The 9,921-nt window shown below is 36.2% G+C and overlaps 2 protein-coding genes across 2 annotated transcripts; one reads left to right on the plus strand and one right to left on the minus strand.

Moving 5' to 3' along the window:
* Positions 1 to 1,872: 1,872 nt before the first annotated feature.
* LOC105384506 (THO complex subunit 7 homolog) lies at positions 1,873 to 2,837 on the minus strand. The gene is made up of 3 exons (XM_011554759.3): positions 2,701 to 2,837; positions 2,499 to 2,619; positions 1,873 to 2,396 (listed from the first exon to the last, which is right to left on the minus strand). Exons 1-3 carry the CDS (start codon positions 2,708 to 2,710, stop codon positions 1,922 to 1,924), a joined length of 606 nt encoding a protein of 201 aa, XP_011553061.1. The 5' UTR covers positions 2,711 to 2,837; the 3' UTR covers positions 1,873 to 1,921.
* Positions 2,838 to 3,300: 463 nt separating this feature from the next.
* On the plus strand, positions 3,301 to 6,642 carry LOC105384508 (solute carrier family 35 member F1). Its single transcript, XM_038113563.2, has 5 exons — positions 3,301 to 3,493; positions 4,287 to 4,534; positions 4,730 to 5,097; positions 5,598 to 5,746; positions 6,085 to 6,642. The coding sequence occupies exons 2-5, from the start codon at positions 4,483 to 4,485 to the stop codon at positions 6,251 to 6,253; spliced, it is 738 nt and encodes a 245-aa protein (XP_037969491.1). The 5' UTR covers positions 3,301 to 3,493; positions 4,287 to 4,482; the 3' UTR covers positions 6,254 to 6,642.
* The last annotated feature ends 3,279 nt before the right edge of the window (positions 6,643 to 9,921 follow it).

The raw sequence follows: 9,921 nt of genomic DNA on the forward strand, positions 1-9,921 counted from the left end.
TCAACGAAATGGATGTTCGGAAGAAACAAAATTCGATATTTGCTTAAGAGTCATTTCAGAATTTGCAAGCATCCATCATAATAGTGCTTGTTAATGGAATATAAAAAAAACGCTACGAATTGCTACGCCGCCGTTGTCTACAAAACATTTCAGTGATCGTAGCACTTCGTAGCTGGTCGTAGCACTTTCGTAGCCGTTCGTAGCAGTTTTGTAGCACAAAATTATTAACCTTAGGGCGTCTTGCACAACAAAGTTAAATAAAATTAAATCTATGACCTCTTGCTCTGACATTATGGACATTATACTGTCAGAGCAAGAGACAAACTATTTAATTTTATTTAACTTTGTTGTGCAAGACGCCCTTAGAATGTATTGTATCTATACTATATCCACCACCTTTTTATGACTTTTTTTATACAGCGAACTTCGTGATGGTATACCATGGTATAATCATTTAACTATCGGTGGCGTATGTATACACTGTGCCAACTGATAAGTATAGGTACGTATCTGTTGTGAACTCTTAATTTTCCTATCCCATCTGCAAAACTCGGTGTTATGTTAGATAATAATTACATACATACATAAATACTTACGTATGATGACGCATGGTGCAGAGACATGGACACTGACGGTAGGACTGGTCCACCGATTTAAAGTCGCTCAGCGTGCTATGGAGAGAGCTATGCTTGGGGTTTCTCTGATGGATCGTATCAGAAATGAAGTTATCCGTCAGAGGACTAAGGTTACCGACATAGTTGTCAAAATATGCAAGCTGAAGTGGCAGTGGGCTGGTCATATCTGCCGAAGAACCGATAACCGTTGGGGTAGACGAGTTCTCGAGTGGAGACCACGAACAGGCAAACGCAGCGTGGGACGCCCTCCTGCCCGCTGGACTGACGACCTTAGGCGGGTGGCGGGTAGTGGTTGGATGAGGAAGGCCGAGGACCGAGTGTTGTGGCGCTCTTTGGGAGAGGCCTATGTCCAGCAGTGGATGATTATTGGCTGATGATGATAAATACTTACGACTGTAATCCCTAAAGGGGTAGTCAGAGGTGACTCGCAATCAAGTCACCCACTTTTCGCTGTACATTTGTACTCACGTGACAGGTCGCAAGCCGTCTCGCCGTTTTTGAATGAGTACACAGTCTACTTAGGGTAGGTAAATAAAATAAAATAAAATGTGTAGGAGGATGGAGTTTTCAACAACTTAATTATTTTTTATTTATTTTTTGCATCAAAATTATTATTTGGCTTAAATTTTATATGTATTTTTTTTTCTTTTATCTTTGTAGTTATTGCATGTCGTATGTACTATGTAGCATGGATTTTAATCTTTAAAATATTTGTACGCCCTGTGGCATAGCATAGCGGAACTTTGTTAATATTTACCACCTTACCATTATCCTGTGTTAAACAAATAAATGATTTGATTTGATACGCAAGAGTTTCTCAAAATAATTGAGTTCCTGCGAAAAAAACTATGATTGCCATCCTTTTCAGATTAAAGAACTCATTTTTACCTGATGTTTTTTCTTATACTACTCATGCCTGCACCTGCAGCGAACCCTACTAAAATTGTAATGGCGAAAATTGTGAGTATGTGTGTGTGTATGTTTCTTACTTCTTTAAGTCAATACAACTCAACCGATTTTTAAAATAATGAAATTTTGTATGTAGTCAACTGACACCCTGGATAACACATAGGCTACTTTTTATCGCGGAATTCCCACAAAAAAACTTTTTAAGATGAAGTGAATCTCGCGGTTAGTTGTCATTTGTTAATTACAATTCATACAAAAATCACTAACATTAGCCTCAGCTTTTCACTTAAATTTACGAACTACACATGGCATGAAATTAAACATAATACAAATATTACAAGATTTTATTAAAAATTACCAACTTACATAAGACTTATTTATACTTCATTCACCACTTCCTTCATTTCAACATCATCAGACACAGAGTCAACATCTTCAGGCTCATCCAACAACGCTTGCAATTGATGTATGGACGTTACCAAAACATGGAACTGTTTCTTTCGTAATGACAAACGGCTTTCCAACTGCTGCTTAGAAGTTTCTAGACTAGCCAGTTCCGTTTTCAAAGTACTAAGCTTTTCGTTTGTCTGTTTTCTGTCTGGCTGTTCACTGATTACCTTTGCGAGCACATCATACTCAATTCTGTTCTTACGGACCACCTTTGCTTGTGCCAGATCAGCCTTGCTCTTCTCGATGTTACCTTTAGCAGCCTCTATGCCGGTTTCCAGTATGTGGGATAATGCTTCGTAGCTTTTTAATTCGGCAGCCATCATTTCAGAGGCTAGTTGAGATTTTGTGACTGCAAACTCGCACTGCGCAAGCTGTGCTAACATACGGTCATGAGTTGTTTTACTGTGAACAAACAAAACACAATATTTTTAATGAGCAGGGATGATCCTATGAAGATTTCTGTGTTGTGGGAAGATATTTTTAGGTTAGGTTATGAACAAGTACCTTTCTTCGGGTTTATCGTCGGTATTACACCATTTTATGAGTGTTTTGAGAAGGACATTCAATCTTCTGTCGTCTCCCGTGCCGTCTCCATCAATAAGAAGTCTTCGGCGGATAACGTCTTCTGTAATTCAGAGTTAACAAAATTATATTAAAAATTAAAAAGAGACATACAATATGTGCTAATAATAAGAATAAAACTTACCGTCACCCATTTTAATTACAAATTCTTTATTATTTAATAAGTATTTCTGTGTTATTTTATAAACTAAATGATAAAAAATTCAGCTTTGTTTACAAATGCACAGAACCATAGAGCATAGACTACAAACGATTTATTTTTACTGTCATAAATCCGCTTGGCCCGTTCACTGTTCTACAGTTTGTGGGATCTTCCTTCACAAACAAATTTTGAAACACAGCCTTAGGTATTGTTTATGGTTTTATTCATTCACTCATGTACTTCATTCATTCACTATGGTCTCCCTCTATCCCCTGAAAATCTCTATGGACTCCTGAAATTTGTTGTTTTTCTCGGAAACCTACAGCTAAAAGTGTGAAAAATAAAATGATTTTTTCCATTCCCCCTTTACTTTTTGCCTCCTCCCGTGCGTTTTCAATATAGTGGCCACTTGCAGATATTACTCCATAGATCAAAGCCATGGAAGACACTTCTTTCAGTGATAAAATAGAGGTTTATTTTTCCGAACTTGGGCGATGGCTAGTATACCAATCATAATATTTGTTTGTAAGCGTCTATTTCAAACCCTATGTCAAGATTTGATGTGCTTATTCATTTACAGGAAGGTGTGGAGAAGTATATTGTTAGGGCAGGTGCTGTCCTTACTTCTAAGTGGAAAATGTATTTTGACCACCTTATTACAAAGTGCGACCTGGCAGTTTCCAACCACTGGCCAGCTAATAGTGCCGTATTTAGTGATTTTCATTTTATTCACTCCTGTATTACTATGTAATGGAGCAAAGAACTCTATTGCCAGGTAAGTGTTTACAATTTGTTGAGTAGTACTTAGGTACTTGCAATATTTGTAGTTGGGGCATTCCATAGTGACTGGTGGGACTGTTTACTCCAGAATTGCTATTGTTTAGACCTGTAACTTTTTATTTTAATCAAATAATATGATTAAATATATACTGTATAGTAGATAATGAACCAAGTAATGTATTGATTACCAAATTAATAACCCATGTACATTTATTGGTGATATATTAACGGTTTAAGGAGTGTGACTGGTGGGACAGCCAAAAATACCTCAGCCCCGACCTCTGCTCCGTCAAACGAGATTTTAGTCCAAATACTTAACATAGCAAAATGTATTTGAATGTGCTATTAAATGATTAAATATATTAAGACGTGAACTATAAACTATGAGCAAGCTTTGTTTCTGCAAGAAATATAGACCAAATAAATTGTGACTGGTGGGACATGAACATGACCCAAAAAATCGTACCACATGTTCAGAACAAAAAGACAACGTATGAAACGTATGTAAAAAAATACTTTCCTGCTTTTTTCAGAAAAAAAAATAACAGGACATGTAAATATGTATATCTAATATTGAATTAACAATAAAATAATCTTGATTAGATTAATAAAAAAATATCTCATTTTCCCACTACCCGTGGAATGCCCCAGTTAGCTATAACTACAAATATTGCAAATATCTCTCACCCTACCAACCGTGGCAAGAATACCCTTGAAAAAAATTGTTTTGCTCCAATTAACATCAGAATTCAGACACTAATCTTCACAAAAACTATTCAACTTTTCAGCAGCTGGCTCATAATTCTACTAGCATGTACATTGGATGTGGAAGCCAGTTGGCTTCTGGTGAAATCACAGAGGTTCACATCGGTACTTAGTTGACAGCTGCTAGCGTGCAGTGCAGTTGGAGTGGCCCTGGTGGGCGGGGCTTGGAGGGGGCAGAGGCTTGGTGTAGTGCATGTGGCCGGGGCTACGCTGGGCCTGATGGCTGTGGTGTGCATTGTGTGGGTGGATGTGGAAGGGGCACCCACTGATGGTCAGTTATAGTGTTATAGCTTTTTAATTTCCTTGAAATAAATCAAAATTAAAATAATTGAAAACTTTAAATATTTTGGGGAGGCAGTAAATTATCTTAAGTGCTACTTGACTTTGGTGCTTGCTTCTCTATTGCAACAGCTACTAATGAATGATGAATGATCATTTTGGTAATTATTGTTGTCATATTTTCCAGGTAAAAACCAGCTAGTAGGAGACATGCTATGCCTCGGAGGCTCTCTGCTCTATGCCGTTGTAACGGTGCTCCAAGAAGTGATACTCCAGAAGCATTCCTGCTCCGTGTACCTAGCTCTGCTTGGCTTAATCGGCACAGTTGTATCCGGGACCCAGACTTTCTTCCTTGATTACAATGAACTGTTATCGTTTTACTGGTACGACTTGGATACAATAGTACAACTGGGAAGCTACTGGTCTGTGCAGACTGTGTTTCAGATACTGCAGAGCTTTATGTTAAGAGATGCTGGGTCAATAATACTGCACCTGTCGTTTTTGTCAGCTGATTACTATACTTTGATAGCTGGGATGTTTATATTTCAATTTAAGGTAAGTTAAAGACTGTTAATTTTATATTTTATGCTTACTTACCATATCTCCAAATCTTCTAGTCTGATTCATAGGCAAAACAGTGGTCATTTTATGCTTATCTATTGCTGCGACTCCTCTAGTCTGATATAAAGGCCAAAGATGTCAGATTTCTCAGAAAGTAAATTTATTTATTTATTTATGGTCAGTCATAAACATAAATCTGATAAATGTATTATTATTATTAAATTCTTTATTGCACAAAGTTAATTGGTACAAAGGCGAACTTAATGCTAGCAGCATTTTCTACCAGTTAACCTTTGGTGATGTTGAAAAAGTGATCAATTCCTGGCATATTCAATGAGTAAAAGAAAAGGCAACTATTTCATATGAACTTGAAATACAATCAGCCCATAATCCTCCGCTGCTGGACATATAAGTCCACGACCTTCCTCATCCAGTCTCTACCAGCTTCCTTAACCACTTACTTCATTATTATAATTAACAATTGTTATCCACAGTTCCACGGCCTATACCTGGTCTCGTTCTTCCTGTCGATGGTGGGCGTGTTTCTGTTCAGCTCGCGCGTGACGTCACCGCCCGCGTCGCCGGTCGCACATCTGCCCAATCTGGTCAACGAGACCATGCCCTCGCAGGATAATGTGTCAATGTGAGTATAATAACATCACAAGGGACACGCGTCTGTAAATCGTAATACTATAATAATGGTCTCCTGGTTGAAATCTGACCACGGTGCCCTAGTGATATCTATCACCTGCGCAGGAGTTGATTAAAGTGCTCTGTGTGCCTATGGCCTGTATAAAATCATCATGGAAAGTTGCTTTGCCCTGACCTAGACGGCTCTGTTAGTGTCAGTGTCAGTGAATTTCCAGTAAAAGTAATAAATCTATTCAAAATTATATTTTACCTTTAGCCTGTAATGTTTTACATTATTTTTATATTGCATTTAGAAGTCCTGATCTTCACCAATAATCTTAATTTCTCCAGGGAGTACACAGTACCGACGCTCGACTGCATCCCTATAGAAGGCCTGGAGCCCCCGATGAGTCGAGACACCACCTTCACCTCATTCCTCGGCGGACCGCAGGCAAGTCTTCCCAACGGCTCCATAGCATTCGGACACGCTAACGGTAACACCAGCTTGAAGGATACCTAGTATGGTTCATGATGTGATAATGGTATAGTTGTATTCTGCTTAGGACATAGATTATCTATTCTTAGGATAATGTACTTGAATAAAGAAACGATTGGAAATGGTGGATGGAATCGTGCTATCTTGCTGTAATCATAGATTATAATCTCCTTACTCTCTCATAGGGGGGCCTTTGCCCAGCACTGGGACACTAACAAGGCTATGTAAAAAGAACTCTCTGAAGTAACGGCCGCCATTTTGTTATTGTTTCTTTTAACAGAGCAAGGGTGATCTTACACTTACCCTCCTTGTTTTGTGCATAATATTATGTTTTAGTAAATCACATATTTCTTTTGTTTTTACTTATTGGTAGGTTAGCTAAATCAGGTTTAGTAGTGGACCGGTGCAGGCAGGAAAAAACATTCGCGATGAAATGTGTGATAGTGAATGAACGTACGAAGTCTTATAGCACCTTTACTAATGAAAGACATAAATGGATGATTTAGTTTTTGGGCTAATTTCCGATATTGTGAAATAGTAGTAAATTGTTGCTAGTTGTAAATTGTTCTACTATGGGTAATGAGGAATTGTATAAGTGCAGATTTTATATATTTATCGTCATAAAATAAAATAATTACTATACCTACTGCCCATTAACATTTTAATCCCTGTAACTAGCTATTGGTTTTGTAGCCATACCACTGCCCATAGCCATATAGAGATAATAAATACATTCTCAATTAAAAGTGATGTATAAAAACACATCAAACTAGTTGAATTCGATAGATATTAATAAGGAGAAAGGGGAGAAAGTTATGATAGTTTAGAGTTAATAATATAAACATAAGGTATTCCGCCTCGTTATCCAATTTTCTATAAAGCTGATAGTTATAAACAGATAAATGGAATTTTAACATTAGAATGTGAGCATTAAATTTTTCAGGAGATCGTTAGTACTCATAGATATAGGTTATGTATGGTATAGTTTAGAACCTGTCTTGTAAGTGACTTGCATACAGTTTTACCTACTTATAATACGTCAGTATTTGGACTACCATTTGGGAAAGTTAAAATATAAGATTGGATGTTTCTGGTAGGGGTTCTGAGGCACAAAAATAAAGAACTGTCATAATATTCTACATTGTTGTGCCTAGATTCAGAACCTTTTTTGAGTACTTAATACATATTCCGTAAGTATAACTTTTGTTACTCATACCTATACCCGCACAATTTTAGACGCCATGTTGAATTTTTGTAATAAGACTTTACCGTAGTGTTTTAGGAAGCTACCTTTTTAAGATTTTGCTACAAATGACCACGGTATATTATAGTTCTTTAATATTATTATGAACCCTATTCTCTCAGTACTTACTGCAACATAATCGAATTTTTACTAAACTTTTCAATTTATATTATCTTACTAAACTACATTTATATACGGATTTTAAACTAGTTTCTACGGCGGATTAATCGTAAACTATCTGTGTAAGATAGTACTGTAGTTGGTATTTATTTCATACATTGATATTTACTCAGAAGTTTATGTAATTAGATTGGTTATAGACTGGTTCATCCATGTAATTAGTAAACAAACATTTTGTGGGTATTGTTGTTTTTTTTTACCTATAATAGAATAATACGATTCTATTATAGGTACGTTTGCATAACAGTGGCTATGAAATGGTATTGTGCAATCGCTGGAAAGGTTCATTGATCTCAAAGCTACTTAGACCAAACTCAAATCTATGTTATATAATTATGTCGCTCAATTATTATTGTAAGGGATTTGATATTAAATCTTGTCCATTAGGTAATTCTGTTGTGTAATAAAATTATAAATTAACACTTATAAATTTGCAGATCAAAATGTTGTCTAGGCGTCGACGTACAAAAGTTTATATACTATTCATAAATTGCCTAATAGACGCCTGGCGTAGTGAAAATAAGGTTAAATAGCTAAGTACCTATATAAATTGTAATTTCCGTTAGACGTATTCAATATCAAACTATTTAATGGTTGTGTTTATCAATAGTTAATGCTTTTTAAATTTTATTGTCATGTGCTGTTGTAGCTACCATCAGTGTCTATCAAATGTATGCAAATCAGAAGACCGTGTTTACCAAAGGCAGTCAGTAGACAATATTTAATATGGTTAATTAATTATTATACGTAGACGTCCATTCAGAAGTTTATGTATATTTTGTTTTAGGGAACTATATTTCTTGCCAGCAAAGTTTATTTTTGTCATCAACTTGTATCAGCAAATTAATAGATCCACCGTAACTAAATATTTTTATCCTCAAATAAATAAAAAGTGTCCTCTGGTATGAATTAGCAAATAATATCAATACAAAAATCTAAAACAATAGATCGATTGCCAAAAAAATTGAGTTCATTACATAAATAAAAACTTTATTTGCAGAATATTATTTTTGCTCAATAAATAATAACTGCGCCCGCAGAATAGTAGATTTGCCAGCAAATATATTGACTCTAGGTCGCATATTGCGATTTCTTTTTAATTCATATTTTGTCAGCATTGCAGTAGTTACATTTTAATAGGTTCAGTTATTAAAATATTATAATTTGTTAACAATTTAATATATGAGTTTACAAATTTAATGAAAAAATGTTCAAAGGGGCGGAGCCAAATTGGCGCGCGACGAAAATTAACCAATCAGCGGCTTCGCGGATGGGTCGTATGGATCGTACGAGGTGCGGGCGCGCGGGTGCGGGTAAATTCATGGTAGTGTCTACGTTGTAACTAGTCATTCCACAGCATTTCCACACTGGACTCGCTAGGTTGTGACCAGTCGTTCTTCGCTGGTCAACGAACCACTCATATATGCTCCATATTGCATCACAATTAAATTTGTATTGTAAGTAAATGACATGAACATGGCACAAGTTGCTCTTGATTAGAAATTAGAAGAAGATTCGTGCCCTAGCAGTGCGGACGTGATGGGTTGCGATAAAACAGCTACCAGAGGACCTTTGTACACAATATTACGCTATTGTGGCAATATGCTTTCTATTGCATGAATATAAAGTCTTCTTCTTCTTCTTCTTCTTCTTATCGTGTCGACGACAAACCAAGAAAGTCACTAAATAATACATGCCCAGAACTGGGCCACTGATACTGCACCGCTGGTAGCGGTCATGAGCTCTTCCCGCGTACAGGTGTAGGGACACGCGGGGCATGATGGGAGAGAGGGCGCCCTTCCAAATCAAGACCAGCGCTGGTAATACAATGATTTTGATAAGAGAAAGATTATGTTTTAATTAGAAGATGATTGCTTTTTATGAGAAGAAGTTTAAGGTTTAAGTTTTAATTAGAAGAAGGTTATTTTTATTGTTTTTAATAAATAATATTGATTATTTAAACTGTTTTTTTTGTTTCATTTAAAGATTAAACATACCATCGAGTTATGAGGACATACCTATTAAAATATATACATAAATGTTAATTTGCCACTTGATCATAAATCCCGGCGATTTTAAGTGATAAATTGTTGAATTGATTTAAAATTGTTTGGGGGCAAAAATTTGCTGGCAAATCTACTATTTTGCCTTCAAACCTATTATTTAGCAAATTCAAAACTGATTTAATTGGCGATCGTTTAAATGACACCCTTTGTTTTATATGAAGTATCTAGTCCAAAACAGTTCTATCTTGTAGTGCAAAATTTGT

Source organism: Plutella xylostella, chromosome 23 (genome assembly GCF_932276165.1).
Source record: "Plutella xylostella chromosome 23, ilPluXylo3.1, whole genome shotgun sequence".
NCBI lineage: Eukaryota > Metazoa > Arthropoda > Insecta > Lepidoptera > Plutellidae > Plutella > Plutella xylostella.